General features: G+C 41.3%; 1 protein-coding gene across 1 annotated transcript in view; it reads right to left on the bottom strand.

The window, feature by feature from the left end:
- Positions 1–11,176: 11,176 nt before the first annotated feature.
- The window catches only part of SLAMF1 (signaling lymphocytic activation molecule family member 1), a 31,474-nt gene continuing 22,971 nt past the window's right edge, over positions 11,177–19,679 (bottom strand). Inside the window, exons 5-7 of the mRNA XM_037504461.1 lie at positions 17,468–17,535; positions 12,160–12,252; positions 11,177–11,767 (exon numbers count right to left, since the gene is read on the bottom strand). Of these exons, the coding sequence (XP_037360358.1) occupies positions 11,717–11,767; positions 12,160–12,252; positions 17,468–17,535 (212 nt within the window). The 3' untranslated portion in view covers positions 11,177–11,716. The remainder of the gene's footprint in view (positions 11,768–12,159; positions 12,253–17,467; positions 17,536–19,679) is intronic.

The raw sequence follows: 19,679 nt of genomic DNA, 5'->3' as shown, positions 1-19,679 counted from the left end.
GCTCCATCCATGTTGCTGCAAATGGCATGAATTTATCTTTTTTGATTGCTGAGTAATATTCCATTGTGTATATGTACCCCAGGATGCATGTATTTTTTAAGCTATTGCTCAGAGTCAATTATTATCACCTAATTCAGATCTTCAGTTCATAAGGAAAGGTTCAGATTTTAAACAGAATTCTTTTTCTTCCTGTTTTCTTCTTTTTCTCTTTACCTCTCCTACTTTTTTCAAAAATGATTGAAGTGAAGATAAGAAAAATAACTTAAAATAATAAAATTGATGTTAGGGGCCTCCCTGGTGGCACAAGGGGTTAAGCGTCAGCACTATGGAAGGAATCCCCAGCTACTGCAGCATGGAGCTAACACACATTGCGTGGCAGACCTCTCCTGTCTCTCCTGCTGCTCCCCTTAGTAGTGTATTACAGTAGCTCTACCTGCTCTGCTCCCCACTCTGTTTCTGGTAAATCCTCTCACATTGTCCCCTACTCCGCACCTCTGGCCTATACCCTAGTACTTGTATGCATAAAAAATAAATCTTAAAAAAAATAAAATTGATGTTAGTTTAAAAAAGTACATGCTTCTTAAAAATTCCTGCAATCTGAAATTAGAGACAGATAGAGATGAAAAACAAATTGAATTCTATATGTAGGAAGAAGAATTATTCTGTGTGCATAGAAAAGACAAATAATTATGGAAATTAAGCAGAACAGAGAAAGAAAAAAATACTTGTTTACCAGGAGGAACAATATGGCAGCTCTAAGTTAAAAGTGGTTCTTCCCCTTCTTCTTTGGATTCTCTCCTTTTTTCTCCTTCCATCCTGCATCACCAGTTTCTCCCTGATGAGTGGACAAACACACAAATATACTTTATAACTTAATTCCAAATGTTTCACATCCTCTGTTAAACACTATCTCATTTCTTTGCTCCCATTTCTTTGCTCTCATTTCTTCGCTCCCATTAAAAGCAAGTCTTACTGAAATGACTCCATTGTCAATGTTTCCGTTTCCTTATTTTTCAAATCGCCCTCTCCAAGGCCTCTCCCGACTCCACTGAAACTCCTACAGTCAAGTTCATCCATGACCTCCTCATTGTGAATTCTACTGGTCAAGTCTTGTTCTCCTCATTCTAGAAGAGCCATATAATGTATCGTTCAAGTCAGCGGATGCTTGAGATCAAATGAGGGTCCTAGGTGGTGGAGTCCAGAAGATGGCAAGAGAGTGAAGATGTTGGAGTTCCACTGCCCTGTTCCCTACCTAATACCCCTTATTGGCACCTGGTCACTTGAACAGGTATAGATCTCTGAAAAACCAGACGCCTAAAAGTCCTGGGTTAAAAAAACAAACAAAGATTAAACCTAGCTACTTGTAGGTGGCGTATAAAGCCACTTTATCAAGAAAAAGGAAGCTTCCTTTTTACAACCAATAAAAATAGACTGGGTTGGGAAGATGGTGTCAGAGGAGGTTCCCTGCTTCGCTTCTGGGAGGATAATCAAAAGTAGCTTTCGAATCACTGGACCCAGAGGATCCCTTGATTTGAGGAGAAACTAGAGCACCTTCTGAACATTGGAGACCAACACTGACTACAACAGAAGAGACAGAAGAAATTCAATTCTACACAACCAAAGGGGGCAGGGACTCAGTCAGGACAGGAACTAGTTGTGCAATCAGTGTTTCTGTGTTTAGCTAGTGGCTCTGGGGAGGGAAAGCTGATTGTGTGGAGGCGGACAGTCCCTCCACTGAGGGGAGATGCAGGCAGAGGTGCTGGGGTGAGCCAGGTGGGATGAATCCCACCTGGACTGGGCACAGAGAGACCTCCCCTCCCCCGCTCCCCTAGGACTTGAGCTGATCCTGTGAAGTGTCACTTCGCATGACCCTAAGATTCTAGAGATGAAAAGCCACAAAGGAGAGCCATCAGTGGCGACACAAATATAGAGATGGAAAGCCACAGAGGAGAGCCATCAGTGGTGACACAAACATGCGCCACCCTCACTCACCACTTTAACCAGCAACTGCACCACTCCAGGCCCTTCCCCTACCCGGGACTCAAAAGCTACAGATCAGTTCTTCCTGACATACAGCATCATACAATATGAAACACCAAGCCAAGACAAGTTAAAACAAACACAGCGCAAACACGAACACAAAACAACCCCCACAGCACCATCTGCTGGAAAAGGAAGGTTCTGCACCCTTTGGACGCCCCCCCCCCCCCGCAAAAATAGCAAAATAAGCAGAAAACTCCAACATATGAGTCCTCAAGGGAATAGTTTACGTCAGAGAGAGAACAAATCTACAGAGTTCAACCATAAAGTGATCTCTTTTTTGCTATCATATATAGAATTCAAAATTGCCACACCAAGAAATTCAAAGAAATGGACAAAACACAGAAAATCAGAACAGATATATACAAGGAAAATCAGAAAAGCAAATCAATGTCCTAAGAAATAAAATTAGTCAACAGAAATAGAAACTGAAACTTTAAATAATAAAATAATGGAGATGCAGGATGGAAAAAGATCAACAAAGGAGATCAAAAATTCTGAGGAAAGCTGTGAAAGTAGAATAAACCAAATGGAAAATCAAATCAGTGACCTCCACGGTGATAATACATGAAGAATCCAGGTGGGAGAAGAAAACCAACCTAATGAAGCTCACTCCTATTGCACGGAGGTGACTGGACTGTCTGCCTATCAGAATGAAATGGGAGATCCTCTCTGGTGGAGTGAAAATAATTTTTAGCCATTTTCGTCCCTTTATACACAATATACAGCATTCAACTGAAAAAACCCAGGCAGACAAAAATGTTTAATAATCAAGAGAAAAAGTAGACAGTAGAAGCTGACCTATACAGGTACAGATTAGTATATACAATTTTAAAAATAGTTATGGTTAATATTTTGATGAAAACAAGAAAGATGTATGCAACAAATCAAAAAATACAGAATTTTGATAGACAGTTGACTCTATTAAAACTGATTAATGGTACTAAAACTATTAGATGATGATGTAGAGGAATGTCTTTATAACCTTAAGGGTGATGCCAATTTTTAACCTACATACTAAAAAAAAAATAATAATAAAGTGAAAAGTTGATGACTACATCAAATTAAATTTTCTCCCTGGTGAAAGAGACTCTGCACAGTGTTAAAAGACAAGTGTATGTAACCAACTAAAATTTAGTATCCAAAATATATAGGGATGACCTCTACATTATCAAGAGAAAGTTATTTAGTGGGAAAATGAGTCAATACTATGTATAAGCAATTCATAGAATAGAAACTGGAACACCAAATAATCATATGGAGACTCACAATACACCAAATTAGAGAAATGATTAGCCAAAACTTCAGGGAATTTCAAGTGCTGATGAGGAAGGGGACTAGGAAGAGCTCTAACGTACTATCAGGAGGAGCATAAATTTTGCAGAACAATTACATACATTTAGAGAGTTGAGTGTTGAGTATTTGCATAATTTATGACCCAGCCATTCCACCCCCCAGTACTGCCCAGAGAATCACTCACATAAGTACCAAAAGAGATATTAAAATAAAAAAAACAGAAATGATTGTTTATGTTAACATTGTTAGTAATAACAGAGTTATAAAAATGAAAGTGTTTACCAACAGAGAAATAAAGTATAGCATATCTGTAGGATATAATATTAGCAGTATTCAAAAAAATTGAATTAAAGCTACATATTTCAACTTGGAAAGGTCTGAAAATGTGCAATATTGAACAATAAAAACAAAAATAGACTTGAGAAGCAGAATGAGATGTTTCTCTAAGTGTGCATGCAAGCATGTGCGTGTGTGTGAAAATAGTTCCAGGTATTTGCAGTGTAAACACTCACACAAATAGAAGCAGGCAGTGGGCTAAATAGGCACACATTCGACAGTTGTGTCTGTTCAGGGACATGGAGGTGGAGAGCAGAGAGAGAACAGAGGATGGGGTATGAAAAGGGAGAATAGGGCCTCCCTGGTGGTGTAGCAGGTTGAGCACAGTGCTGTGATGCTGTCTGCAGCCTCTGCAGCACTGGTTCAATTCCTGACCGGCCAGGGAGATACCTGCATGGCGTGGCAGACCTCTCCTGGCTTGCCCGCTGCTCCCCTCAGCAGTGCTTTTGGTCTGTCTGCCTGTTCTGCTCCCCGCTCTGTCTCTGGTGAATCCTCTCACTCTCCTGAGCCTCTGAACTGTACCCCAGCTTGCATATAAATAAATAAATCTTAAAAAAAAGAAAAGGGAGACTATAAGAATAAGATAAAAACAAGACAAAGAGGTGCAACACCTGGACCAGTGATGATTCTATGGCATGAATTGAGGAATATAATTAACAGACTATCAATCCATTTCTGTGGACTTGAATTGCAACTCAAAAATCAAAAAGAATGCACATTATCACGTCATGGACAATAACAGCTCTTGTCTGCCTGGGTGTATCTTGTGTCTGAAGCAGAGTTCGGTCTTGAGTAGCAAAGTTTAAGACACATTGACAAGGTTGACTGTGTTCTAGAAGAACAGACAGGACAGTGTGAGAGCCATGAGTCCTGTGAAGCATGGCTGAAGAAAGTCTTTGACACAATAGACTTTTAGGAGAAGGAGACCATGGGAATTACTCAGCTCATTTTCCCATCACTCCATTCAAAGTAATGAAGCCGTGAACTCTGGGGGAGGGGGGCAGTGCTCAGAGGCTTGGTCCACAGTCAAAGGTCACATTGAGGTAACAGTCACATTCAGATATTTGAAAAATTGTCATATGGAAGAGGAATTATCCAGATATTCTCTGAATACCTTCTCATTCGGAGAAGAACCAAGATAAAAATAGGCAAGTTTCGGGAAAGGGATTTTAATGTACACTGATTTTCCAACTTGACCTCTTTAAAGGGGAAACTGAGATGTCTGTGGGAGGGAGGTATAGGGAAGGCTTGGCAAATAGTTAACCAAGGTGTGAGGTTTCCGGGAGGAGGTAATAAATCCCATCTGCTCTTCTTCTGAGTTGGGAATCAATTTTGAGATACACAGAAGTAAAATAGATGGTGAAAAAAAGTCAGTTTTTTTACTGATGAAACTGATGGGCAAATGCAGTCTTAGGTGACCAACACCCAGAACAGTGCTTGGCCCATAAGCACCCCTCAGTGCTACTGAGTATGTTTGTGCTACTGTTATCATTTAATACTGTTGATGAGGCCTAAGGGGGAAAAGAGAATGGGGAGAAGGAGGAAGTCACGCGAGCTCAATCCCGTCTCCCCACAGGATCACAGCTGCCCTTGGAGCAAATGTGAGCCCACAGCGCGCTGCTTCCTGCAGATAGGCCACCCCCGGAAAGACAGCTCAGCAGGCTGTGCTGAGTTCACTTAGTTCATCTTCCCAAACTCACAAGCCAGTTTCTATACTCCTCACCTCTGAGGTGGTGTGAGCGAGGGCCAGGAATGGCTGGGAATGTCTCTGGAACTGAAGTGTCTCCCCCTGAAAGAGATGCCTACCTTGGGTCTAGGGTTGGGATAAGAGATCGCTAAGATCCCTGCCATTTGTTTAAGTGTTTGAAGCTATGTATATTAAAACACATTCTGTTGTCACCTACCACTGCCTTCCTTAGTTTCTCTGTTCTCCTGTTACCACTTTATTCAGATTTTCTTGAAGCTTCATTTCCCAGATGACTTAAACTTGATTGAATCTCTTTCCAAGAGTAAGTCATTCATGGTTCCTCTCTGGTTGGCAGTCAAGAGTTGCTAAGATACTACACCAGGTCATCATGGGGAGCCCAGAAGAGCCTCCAGGGGACAGGAGACAAGATTCCCAGACAGGCCTACAGTAAGTGCACTGCATAGATGGAGGACAAAAGATCCGAAGAGGACCCAAGGGGGCCGTAAGATCCCTTCTGGTCTCTACTGTGCAGAACCCCGCTACCCCCGTTCACACACTACTGTCTGGCAGACAATGGTAAAAGTGAGAAGGCAATTTGTTTATTATAAAGAAAATAGGATAATTTTAGGAAAGTTGTGAGTAGGAGAAAAGGTGAAGAATCAATGCCTTTATATGTTTGGAGGATTTTAAGATAGAACAAGTGGATTTTATTTCATTAACTCCAAGAAGAAGAGTGGGCCTAGCGGAGGCACTGGGTGCGTGGAGGGGACTGTGATAGGAAGGTGGATGTCTATTCAATTTAAAGAACTTTGCAGCAACCAGGAATGCCTGCTACCTTACTGAGAGAGTGTCTCCTCACTACTCAGTGTGGCAAAGCCTGTTACAATGTTGGGGATACAGTAGAGGATATTGGGGATGTGGTATTGGACATCCAGGAATTTGGACAAGGAAGGAACTGTGTGATTGTCTTATAAAGTCCTTCCAACCATGGCTGCCCACAATCCTATGAATACGGGTGTTTGAGTCACATCCCCAAAGGAACTTTTGGGACCAGAACTAGCAAGAAATTTAAAATCAGTTCCACACTTCACTTACCTAAAAATCTTTACCTCATTTATTTTTTTCTTTTTACTCCCTTGTTTTCCAAATCATCTCACAAAATCCTCACTAAATCCAAAACCAGTGACCTTTCTCAGCTCCCTTTCTCTTTAGCAGCTCCTGAAATAGGCACCTGGCTTGTCCTTCCGACTTCTGTGATCAGTGACCTTATTTGTGTCCTTGGCTGTTGTTTTACATTCTGCCCTTTATTTTTTTTAAAGATTCATTCATTTATTTATACAAGAACTGGGGGACAGGCAAGATGCGCGAGAGGGTGAGAGGATTGAGACAGAGCGGGGAACAGAACAGGCAGACTGATGAAATACACTGCCAAGGGGAGCAGTGGGCGAGACAGGAGAGGTCTGCCGTGCCATGTGGGACCCTCACCAGCGGGCCAGGATCGAACCGAATCAAACCAGCGCTGCAGAGGCTGTATGCAGCTTCGCAGCACTGCGCTCAACCGCCTGCACCACCAGGGGAGACCCCATTCTGCCCTTTAAATGTGGGTACATCATTATCAAGAGCCCACCTTTTATTCTCTTCAGTCTCAGGTTGAAAGTGTAACTGCCATGAAGGTAGCCCTCAGAATTTGATTCTATTTTTTTTCCTGAGCTGAATGAAGTCTTATCTTTGATTACCCCCTGGGAGGTTTCTAATTCACTTCCACTGCAACTTCGAACTTTTTACCTGAAATCGACTTACTCTCCTTACTCCTGAGGTCTAGTTGGGTGCACCTCTCGTGTGCTTTACAAAGGTCAGGCACTTCCTCTGTTGCTTGGGTGACTAATAATTGTTTTAACCCACCATGCTCCAGAGTTATTATAATATAATCTCTTTCCATTTTCAAGTGAGTCCCAGCAGATCATATTTTAATTGCAAGTATACTTTGGATGACCCACGGATCATGCCACTAACACTTAGTAGGAATTTAATAGCTATTTGTTGAGTGAGTGAAGCTTTCAGTTGAACTGGGACTCTTCCATGAAATAATCTAATTTCAATTAGCCTTACTGCAATTAACCTTGAGTAGAGTCTGTTGCTGATTCACATTGCATCTCCTTATCTCCGAGGGGCAGGGGCAATTCTTCCCCCACATGCAGGTGTTGGGAACTGATAGAATCCAGTCACAGTTCGGTGAGTCTATGACTGAGTCCACATCCTTCAGATGTGGAAGAGGTGTTGGGGGCCCTGGAGTGACTGGACTGTGCTGCTGTGTCTCCCTCTTGTGGCTGTCGTGTGGAACTCTTCACAAAATCCTTTATGGTTGTAACTATAGTCTCTAGGTAGGTGGTTCCTTAGACCTTAATACCAATTCAGGTAGGGCTTGGGCATCTGTATTTTAAAAGTATACTTAATTAACTAATATTTAGATAATCTTGGGAATTGGCAAGTGCTAGTCAAGCTTAAGTTACCAGTTGACCACTTTCAAAATATGATTTTTGATAGATTTTCTTCTTGGTTTAAAAGCATAGTTAGCTATGTAAAGATGACAAGGCAGCCAGTATGTTTCTGAATTGATGGTTCTTTTTTTTAAGATTCATTTATTTATGCATACAAGAGCTGGGGTACAGGCCAGAGAGGCCAGGGGTGAGAGGATTTATCAGCAACAGAGTGGGGAGCAGAACAGGCAGACTTGACTGAAATACACTGCTGAGGGGAGCAGCAGGCAAGACAAGGAGAGGTCTGCCACGTCATGTGGGTTGCTCTCTGGCCGGCCCAGGATCGCACTTGTGCTGCAGAGGCCGCGGATTGCTTCATAGTGAGATGCTTAACCCTTTGCGCCATCAGGGAGGCCCCCTGAATTGATGGCTCTTAATTGGTGGGACATTTGGCCATTCTGAAGACATTTTTGATTGCCGTAACTGGGGGACAGGAGATTTGCTAATAACAGCTAAAGGGTAGTGGCCAGAGATGCTGTTAAACATCACCCAATGCACTGAACAGTCCCATTGCAAACACTTATCTGGATCAAAATGTCAGCAGTGCTAAGGTTAAGAAACCTGTTATAGGTCTATTCCACAAGGGGAATTTGAAGATGTTCAGGGAAGGGAATTACTCTGGCAGTGACAACAATTAAACAATCCTCTAAACATAGTTTTCTTGTGTGCTTGTAAGAGGTTCCTTAGCTGTGTGCAGAGGGCACACAGCTAAGCCTTGCCCACACCCTAGAAAGGGACAAACTCACAGCTTATAACCCAGACCCAAGCCCATGCAATGTAATACAGGCTGTGCTACAAGTACTCTAGTAACATTAGACAAAAAGGGTGACTCCCTCGATTAATTATGTGTATTTTATTCATTGCAAGGAGGTAGTAACAAGAGCTTCAGGAAGAGCAATGATTTGCAGTGATCAGCGGTGGCCCAGTCAGCAGACATTCCCTTCGCCATCACATCCTGGCTGTGTGACAAAGCCCTAAAAAGGGCTGAGGCTCCACCAGTTGTGTTTTGGAACACCAGTTCCTTAAAAAAGAGAGTGGGTCTGTTCCTTCTCAGTTCTCCAGAACTGAAAATGCTCAGTCAAAAGAAAACATTAGAGGAGAAACCAAGGGAACTCTTATCTGTTGTTTGTGTACGTGTGTGTGAGTGTGTGTGTGTGGTTTAAGCCTGAGGAAAAGGAGAGCTCCAGCTCAGCCATAGGGGTTTTGGAGAGAAGGGGAGAGGTAAGGGTATAATCTGCAGGGTACTCTGCTTTCCCTCTCAAGCCTGGGCTGGTGGTGGCAGACATATATCCAGCATGGTATGAAGGTTACCTGAAGACTTCCACTGACTCAGCTGTCTTCCCAGTGAGGACTTGAGCAAGGTCAGGGACTTCCAAGGGAATAGCCTCTTTTTTTCTGCACTTCCACAAGATAGAATTCAGTCAGAAGAAAAACCCAAGTGATAGGAACTGAGCTGTCTGAGCAATCAGAGTTGTAGTAAAGGAGCAAAGAGTCAAACCCAGAGGGCACAAGCCTTTGTTAGTAGCTGCTAGATTTTCAGAATAGCTAGTGAATGCATTGGGCATTTTCTTGCGTGTTCAATGTCACATTTCATTGAATTCCCTTACTCATGATAGGCAGAGCCCACCAGCCATGGTGAAAGTGGAAGATGCAGATATCCTTGGAGGTAGAACATGGACATGTAACCAAAGATGTCCACGCAGTCCCAAATTCTGAATTAGAAGCTAGAGATGAAAAGATGAAGGGACACTGGATAAGGCACTCTGGTACAGACAAAGCAGTAGCAATATTGAGTGCCCCAGTCTCTTGGAGACAGAGGGAGTGGCAGAGTGTGGGTCTCGTCCTGGGCCAGTGGCAGTGATGTGAGCGGGCATGGTCACTCCTCTTCTGGTTTGTGATTTGGACTGTCCTCCCAACCACAGCCTCACCTCCCTTCTCCTGTGCATATTCAAAGTTTGGTTTTACAGCATCTTCTGGAGTTATGTGAACCAACCAATATCTTCCCAGTAGACTTCTTTTCACATAAAAAACTCCAGAGTTGATTTCTGTTGATTGTAACTAAGAATACTATAGTTGAAATTGGTACCAGGAAATGAGATACACCAGAACTAAATGTGGACAGAGGTAAGACTCAAGGTAACTAATGCAACAGAGGCAGCTCCATAAAAAGAGAGGTTCCATATATCCAGCCCCACCTACTGAGGGGTGGAGCTGAGTGGCCAGGTGAAGCTATATAACACAGAAGGCAGATGGGCTCAGGAGGAGACACACAGACACAGGGAGAGATATGGGGAGAGAGACATGTGGAGAAGAAGGACCTGCTTGCTTCTCAGCATCGGACTTGCACAGGACTTGGAAGGGACACATGGAGGAGAGACATGTAGAGACCTTTAGAAGAGACACATGCATCACACACACACAGGGAGGTTGACAATGGCAGGCTTTCCTTGAATGGTACTTTAATTTTGCTCCTTTCATCCCAGACTTGCTTGGCCCCTCCTGTCCCTTTCCTATGGTTTCCTGCCAAAAGGTACCTTTGACTGTGGCAAGGTTTTGGGCCTCAGAGGCCCTGCAGTAGGCCAGCTCTGTTTGGCTGGACATTTACCCACAAAGAAATGGGTAACTTTGGGTGTTTGGTTGGGAAATTATTATCCTTTCTTCTCCTCCCTCTCTCTGCACAAAATTATATTAAAATTCTTTTACATAGTCATAATTCCTTTGCCTTTATGCACATGGATGGCCGGACCCCTTCAGAGGGTCTTGGGGTACCTCTCAATCTACCTGCTAACAGTAAAGACCATGAACCAAAAAGTTGTCACCTCTGTTAAGTGATTGTAAGATAGTTGATTTCTTAATGTCCACTAAAGTCATCCAAGAATCTACAAGAAAGGAGAGTTTAAATTGAAGAGGACCTGTTTGAAAGCAGAGAATAGAACTTTCCTAAAAGAGATTTTTGCCATAGAGACTCTTTGTTGAAGCTTCAGGTTTGTTGTCTAATGGAGTTAAGAAAAAACTAGGATTTAAAAATTATTTGGGGGACTAAAAAAGCATCTGGGACAACTTCTGATTATCCCAAATTCTTCCATAACAGCAGCACGCAACACTTGCTGCTTTTCTATAAATCTGAAAGCCCTTTGCACAGAACTGTGCTGTTAAGAATCGGAAATGATTTACATTCCATTATTCAAAACTCAGAGATCTCAAAGTTGTGTTTTCAGTTTATTGACTGTTTAGCTTCTGGACTTTACAAATAAAATACTGATTGTATTAGCTTCTTTTATAAAGTATATCTGAGTGTTTTACATATAATAAGGAACTCACCCCTTATTACCCATCCAGAGAGAGAAACTGACATACAGAGCCTTGACAGGTCTGGACCTTGATGGGAATCAGCTCCGGCAACCAAAATGTAAACTGTTCCCTGGCTTTGTGGCTGGTGGTTAGCAGACTGAGATGGGCACGGGATGGTCTGGCCTTCTGCCATTCAGCTTTATTGTCCCGTCCAGCAAAGAGCAGGCACCTGGCCTTCTGGACTCTGCTGGATCCACACTCTCCATTGTCTCTTCCACCGCGGAGGTGGGAGCTGTGTTACCCTCTCCGTTCTGGGCCTGTCCCTGTGGAGCAGGTCAAGCCCCACTTAGGAAGCCCCACATCCTGGTCCATCTCACAGGTGGAAGTGGAGAAGCATCACCAGGGAGTTGATCAGAGAAGAGAACAGATGTTAGAGCAGCACGGGGAACTTGGGACCTGGGACCAAGTTCAGCATTTATTTCAGTTCCTGCATTTTCCTTCAGAAAATCCCTTGGCTTGGCCTGTGGTGTCAGCTCTCTGGAAGCGTCACATTGGCATAGACTGTGATAGAGGTTAATTCCTGGGGGCAAAACAGATGTCATAAAGGAGGGCCTGGCACCCACCCTACAAGTGCAAATGCAAACAGCTGCTTAGGAAAAGACAAAGGTCTCAGGGTCAGGCAGCATTTGGAATTGTCATGGGGTCAGTGACCTTTAGACATTGCCAGGGCCCTGGGCTGCCTGCTCCCCTTGTAGGGAGGGTTACAACCCCACCTTTTGTTTTATGCCCCAGTAAGCAGCCTCTAGCAGTTTCCCTGAAATGCTGCAACTAAGGTTGCAGTGTCCCTTGCTGCCTGCTTGCTGGGCCTGCCTGTTTCATTTCGGGCTTCTGTTTCATTTCAGCTCCACCCAGATGGCACCCTCTCCCCTCCCCCAATATTCCTCTACAGAGTAGGGCACAGCTAGGTCTCACCTGGGCAGGTTCCAAGACAGGCTCTTCGGCAGCAACATAAATGGTGGTACAGGGGTCTTGGGCTGGCAGGGGATCTGGTTTCTTGTGAACAGACTATAAGAGCAACAACAATAGCAAGAGATTAGCAGAGCAGGGAATTACTTCCCATCCTACTGTCCTTTAGGAGAAACACAGTTTAATGAAGCTTTTAGTTGGAAACTTTTCCTTAGAATCTTTGGTCTAGCCTCTTTCCTGGGTGGAAGATCTTCCCCCACCTTCCCCATTCCCTGGCACTTTGCGAGAACTCCCCAGTGATACTGGAGCTCACAACCTTAGGAACAGCCTAATTCATCACTAGCTCTTCCCAGGGCTTCTCAAGCTCTTCCTCACAGTGGGTGTGGCCCTAACAGGCCAGCTGAAGGGAATAGGGTCTTCTTGGTGTTTTGGTCTCCCTCCCTCACTATCAACTGCAATATACAGAGCTCATTCCACCCCTCGCTGCTGTTCCTGCTGTTTCTCACTCTAATGTGGTGTCTTACTCTTTCTCTGTCCTGCCCAGATACTGAACTTAGTGATAGTGAAGTTCACATGTCTTCTTCTTTGCCTCACAACCCCTCTCTATGCGAAATACTGCTGCTACTCATCTCTATCAGATGAAGAAGCTAAAACCCAAAAATATTTGGTACTTTCCTAATGGACACATTCGAGAAGTATCAAAGCCGGGAGTCCCACCTAGTTCTTGTAACTTAAAGGCTTTTCGGAATATTCTTCTTCTTTGGTTAGCCTGACTTAAATGCCCTTCCCTATGCCCACATTCCTCAGGTGTTTAAGTCACACTTTATGGCACTCAACTGTATGCTGTATTTAAAACACATGATATATTCACCTGTTGTTTCTCTAAACAGACTGTAAATTACTTGAAGAATAGCCTACATTTCTTTGCATTCCCTACAAAACAGAGCTGGACATATAATCTCCTCCCCTCACACCTCCCCACTGCCCTGGCCCAGCTAATGTTTGTTGATGTTACTTTGAGTTGTTCTAAATTTACGATGCCAGACCAAGCAGGGTAGGCATGAAGGAAGGCTACATCCCTGTAAGGTAAAACCAGCCTTTCAACACCCTTTGAGGGCCTGGGTATAAGGTGCGCTGCCCTCTTCTCCTAGAAATAGAGCAAGACTTGAAACTACAGCTCAAAGTTTTAATGGGAGACAACTTGTTATCTTGCTATCTGATGGAAAAGGTAAAAAATGGGAAAAATTTACAGGAGTTCTTTCTGTTCATATAGCTGGTGGATTGCCATATAGAAGAGGAATTAGATTTCTTCTGTAGACTATTTCTGGTTTAAACAATGACTGGAATTTTAGGGACACATTTTGACTCAAAATAATATCTTCCTAGAAGTTAAAAGTGCTCAAATGCGGAATGAGTTGCCTTGGGAGGCAATGAATTTCAGATTACTGGAAGTGCTTGGGTTAGATCAGGCTTCTCATACTTTAGGGTGCATGTGAAGTACCTGGGGATCTTGTTAGAAGGAGGTGGCTTCTATTTTGGAAGGTCTGGGTTGGGACCCAAGATCCTGCATTTCTAGGAAGGTCCCAGTTGATGCTGATGCTACTTGTTCACAGATATTTTAGTAAGTGGAGGAATATTGCAAGAAAAGACAGGCAGTAACTGAATGATTCAAATAGATGACTTTCAAAACAAGGTCATCCTAGAGTAGGGTATTAAATCCAGTGACAAGTGCCCTTGTAAGAGACAGAAAAGGAGAAATAGAAACAGAGGGAGAGAAGACAGTTATGTGGAGATGGAGGCAGAAATTGGAGTAATGCAGCTAAAAGCCAGCAAATGCCAAAGAGCACCTGGATCCAGCAGATGCTGGAAATGTAAAGGAGGAGGCTCCCTAAAAGCCTTCAACAAGCATGGCCCTTGCCTGGCTTACAACATCACATGTGATTTAAAGGTAGGTATTTACCCAAAGGACACAGAAACATGAATTCCAAAGAACACCTGCACCCCTATGTTTATAGCAGCACCGTTTACAACAGCTAAGCTTTGGAAACAGCCCAAATGCCCAAAAATAGATGACTGGATCAAGAAGATGTGGTACATATACACCATGGAATATTACTCAGCATTCAAAAAAGATAAACACATGCAATTTGCAGCAACATGGATGGCGCTGGAAGGGATCATGGTCAGCGAAATAAGCCAGAAAGAAAAAGAAAAATACCGGAGGGTCTCACTCATAGCAGGAATCTAGAGAACTTAAATAAGGGACCAGGAAAATGAATAACTATAAGAAAGTGAAAATCAAAATCAACAAACAACTATGAACCAGAGACACTTTTTGGGGGGTGAGAGGTGGGAGGGGAGGGATTGGGGTCAAAATGGGGGGGTTGCAATTGTATGGGGAATATAAAAATAAAATTTATTTAAAAAAATAAAATAAAGGCATAGGATCATACCGTCTCAGATAGATGTCAAATTTTTAAAAAAAGATAAGAAATGATGATAGTATACTACAGTATCAAATGCTCAAATGGCAAGTAGTAAATTGTAAGGGCTATACAAGTCCTGTTATGCAGAAAACTATAAAACATCATTTAGAGAGGTTAAAGAAGACAAGAAAGAAAGGACATGTCATTTTGTGAATTAAAAAACTCAATACTATAAATATTCATGTTCTCTTCAAATTGATCAATGCAATTCTAATTAAAATTCCAGCAGAATTTTTAGGGAGAACTTGACAAACTGAATCCAAAATATATATAAAAATGAAAAAAGCCAAAAATGGCATAGAACTCTTGAAAAAAGGAGATGGAGAAAAAGAGAAATAACTCATTTTACCAGATATCAAAGCCTATAATAAATCTGTAATCACAGATTTGTAAAGACAGCATGGTAACTGTGCGTGTATAGAAACAAATAGATGAAAGGAGAACTTCAAAATAGAGAACTATTTTGAATAGAGAACTTCAAAATAGATCCACACTTATAAGGACTCTTGGTTTATGATCAAGGTGGCCCTGCAGGGGGGCAAAGATGATCTTTTCAGTAAATGGTCAATAGGATATTTGCTAACATATAACTGCTCCAAAACTGAAATCTTTTTTAAAAAACGAATGTATCAAAAGTCAGAAACTCAAAGAAAAATGGACAGATTTAACAGGTGATTTAAATAAGAGGATTTTTTAAAATAAGAGGATATTAACATGACCAATAAAAACATAAAATTTTGTAAAATTCCCTTAGTAATTAGGGGAATGCAAAATAAAACCATAAAAAACACATCCAACTGAATGAGTAAAATTAAGAGGACTGATAATGTCAAGTTTTGATTAGTAGCAACTGGAACTCTTATAAAAATGTATCTGGTAGAAAAGTAAATCGATCCACCTACTTTAGAAACAGTTTGGCCTTATCTAGTGAATTTGAGGATATGCATACTCTATGATTCATACTCTACTTCTAAGTATAATACCCAACAAAAACATGTGTGCACATTGACCAAGAGAGATAGCTGCAATTTTCATAAAGCCTGCAATTGGAAATAACCCAAATGTCCATCCACAGTCACCTGAATAAGTAAACTAGTATATTTGTATATGGATATTCCATAAAGTGTTGAAAATGAATGCATTATATCTAAGCTCAAAGACATGTATGGATTTGATAAAGATAAACTTGAGAAAAAGAAAAAAAAACAAGAAGAAAGATACTATAAATTCCATTTTTATAAAATAAAAGAAAAAAAGGCAGCAGAACACTAAGTCATATTTTTAGAAGTGGTATCTGTGGGGAGGAGAGAGTGGATCTGATTGGGAGGAGCAAACTCTGGGGGTGCTTGCTCTGTTTTTTGTTCCTTGTTCTTCTGGGTGTTAGTTCCATGGAATTAGAAGGCTAATAATGAAAGATGTAATTTCTCCCCAAATAGATCTGTTTATTCAATGCAGTCCTAATAGGAATATTTTTCCCTTTTGTGATACATGAGAAGCTGATTCTAAAACACAGATGAAAGTACACAGGGACAAAAAAATAGTAAAAAATAAAATTAACTTGAAGAAAAGCAAGGTGGGGAGATTTGTCTTACTAGACACCAAGATGGGGTAATTCATGGAGCTGACATTTATATATTGTGCACTTTTTTGTATATATGTTATACTTGACAGTAAAAAGAGGGATCCTAGCAGCCTGGGATATAGAGGATAGGGAAGACATTACATCAGAGTTAAACCTGGTTACTTGAATGTGTGGAGGGTGGAGGGTAGAGGTTGTTCTTGGGGGTCTCAAAAATGAAATTTAGTTGTCAGTGGTGGCCAAGATCTGTGTAATTAACCCTCCACACCACTAGGGGACAGTAGAAATAAAATTTTTTTAAGATTAGTTTTATTAGAAGAAAGGAAGGGAGAAAAAATATGCTTGCACAGACAAAAAGGAGCAGAAAGAGCTGGAAATAAGAGCTTTGTCCAATAGTTCATCTGTAGTTATCAGAAATGCATTTATTGCTACTGATGGAATTTTATAAGGTACTAATCAAAGCTGTCTTTACCTTCACTTCTTCCTTTACTCCAGAATTTTCCCCACCCCCACCCCCCCAGCCCTGGGCACACACACACAGAGGGAATGGTCAGAGCCTGGCCTCTATATCACCTTGAATTGCTTTCCTATCTGAAAAACTATATTTTCATATCAAACCATAATCTCCTACCTTCTTCCTTTTGGCACATCTACTCCTCAATTTCATCAAGACTGTTTTTTTTGTACCTCTCTTCTGTTTCAGTCCAACTCCATCAAAGTTTTGCTTTCTTTTCTCTCCAACTTACATGGCATTTTCCATCTCTTAACCACCCTCTAGCTATTAACTGAATCCTCAAGAGCCTCCTTCCTTGTCTCTTTAGCACTTTGCAAGCTTCCCAGACTTGGATCAGCCCAATGCATCACACAATAGTGTTTCTAAGCCTTTCCCTTCTCTTCAAGCCTGCCCCTTTTCCTAGAGAAATAGTTTGATAACACAGAACAATCAATTCTAGATTGTCAGAGCAAGAAAGTGTCATAGATCGTGTATCTCTAGCTTCCTCATTTTTTTCCTAAGAAGAAATAGATGACCAGAAGATTACCCAGTGTTTTCCATTATTTCAAATAACAAACAGTCCCATCTAATACCAAAATTTCATGCCCTTATAAAGCACTCCTATACTTGACTTCTGCTTCCCTAATTTCCTTTTGCTCCCATGTAAATGAATGTCCAACATGCAAAGTGGACTGGCCAGGAATCATATGGGAAATGTGATGGCTTCACCCAAGAAAAAAAAAGTATAGAACTTACACCTGATTTCTGGACTTGGGCATAGATAGTACGGTTTTTTTCTTCCACTGTTGGTTGGTCCGTTTTACCTGGTAAGAAGAAACCACAATGTTTATTTCTCTCTGGTTCTCAGTGTGAACACCGGGCTCAGAACTGTCTGGTTTCTACTCCTTCTCCCCATTCTCCAAGAGCAGAACAGGAACAAATCCCTGAGTCGCAATCCTCTGTTTGCTTGTCACACAATATTAGGTTATTGTCATGATACTGGGGTTCAGAAAATTGCGTGACACATAGCAAATCCCCAACATGTGTTAGGTATAATTGGTAACCATTCCATTTTTATTTTGATATCTATTGTTTAATGTGCATTATCTGGTCTCCTAATAGAATTCTGAGTTCTTTGAGGGCAGGGCTAGTGATTTACACCTATTTTGTATTCTCCCAGTTGTAGCATGTTGCTTCTCTTGCAGCTTTCTTGCCTCCTTATTTCTTGGGGACTTGGTGTGTGCAGTGGAGAGCAGGTATAAGGAGGCTAATACACCTGCTACCATTTGGAAAATAAACCTACAGTGAATTATTATAATGCCTAGTATCTGGAAATTTTGCTCAGAACTTAGAATCTTTGGAATATTTTCATTTTAACCAGTCTTAATTTTTTTCTTTTAAAATTATAGAAATAATCCATTCTCATTACAAAAATTAAAATCATATAGAGTAAAAATTAAAGTCATATAGAGTAAAAATGATGTTCCCTGCTTCATTAGCCATCACAATTTCATTTCCAGAAGTAATTGCTTTTAACTGTTCAACACATATCCTTTCCAGACTAACTCTGTGTAATAGGACTTTCTGTGATGATGAAATGTTTCATATCTGTCTAGTATGGTAGCCTGTGTCTATTGAGCTGTGGCTAATGCAACTAAAGGACTGAATTCTAAATTTTATTTTATTCTAATCAACTTCAAACAGCCAACTTCAAACAGACTACCAGTTATACAATACAGTTCTAGGTGTTACTAAATTTTTATAGATATTTTTAATTCTAATAGGTCATTCTATACACACTTCTCTGTAACTTGACCTTCACATTTATTTACAATGTGTTAAGGACATTTTCCACAACAGTGCAGTGGGTCTATCTCATTCTTTCAGATGTTTCATGCTATTCTTTGCATGTGCATGTAGTGGAGAGAAAGATGGAGTGAAAGTAACAGACTGAAGTGTGGAGGTTGAGGACAATTGCAAAGTCTAGGCAGAGACAAAGGAGGTTTGACCTAGACGAAATCACAAAAAGTGTTTAGGGTAGACTTATTTTAACATCAATTAATTTATCTTCTTTAAAAGCTAAGAGCATGTCTCTGAGACAGTAGAACTTACGAGAGGCCAGTATCAATTTGGAAGGAACGGGACTTAATATGTATGTATGCATAAACATGTGTATGTATGTGTGTATGCATACATGTATATAAGTATGTATGTGGTGAAGGAGGTGTAAGGGCAGCATGATTATGTGATCCTTGGGGAGATAGTGATGGGCAGCCAGTGGGGCCCTCAAAAACGACTGAGGAATGTGTGTGTAGAATGAAAGCTAGCAGCTGGGTGAGCAGAGAAAGTAACAGAGGGGATTTCAAATTAGTTCTATGAAATATATACTTTCTGTTCTGATCCACAAATGTTTGCAAAGCTAGAAAATCCCACGCAACACTAGTCTTAGTCCTATAAAGGGAGCAAATCGAGAATAGGGCTTTCCATCTGTCAGGTCAAATCAGGCTGAAATTTAGAATGGAGACAATATGAAATGGTAGGACAGATGGAAAAAGTAGGTCAAACATTACTTCTCTCAAAAATACTGGGTTGGGATAATTTAGTTTCATGTTTTTCTTCCCAGTGCAAGGTTTTCAGGAGCTAGCTCAACATGCCTCAAAGTTTATGCGGTCTTAGTATCCACCAAAAAAGGTCCTGGCTTTAGGATTAGGCCGTCTACCTTCTAGATCTCATTGGCTGTGTAGCATTGGACAAAATGTCATCTCATTGGATCCCCTCTTACCATAAGTGAAAAATCAAAGTGTAGACTGACTCTCGTCCTCATCAACTCTCAACTGAGTTGATGTGCTGCCAAGAGTTAAATTCTTTAATCTGCTGAGTGCTGCTTCCAGTGCTGCTCTCTGCAGGTTGTAGGACTTATACATTGAAGCTTTAACTTACCTATATAAAGGAATTTTGTGTGTTTGTG

This window comes from Talpa occidentalis, unplaced genomic scaffold (genome assembly GCF_014898055.3).
Source record: "Talpa occidentalis isolate TD23 unplaced genomic scaffold, MPIMG_talOcc4v2.1 talOcc4.12, whole genome shotgun sequence".
NCBI classification, from domain to species: Eukaryota; Metazoa; Chordata; class Mammalia; order Eulipotyphla; family Talpidae; genus Talpa; species Talpa occidentalis.
This window is presented reverse-complemented; position numbering and strand designations above follow the sequence as displayed.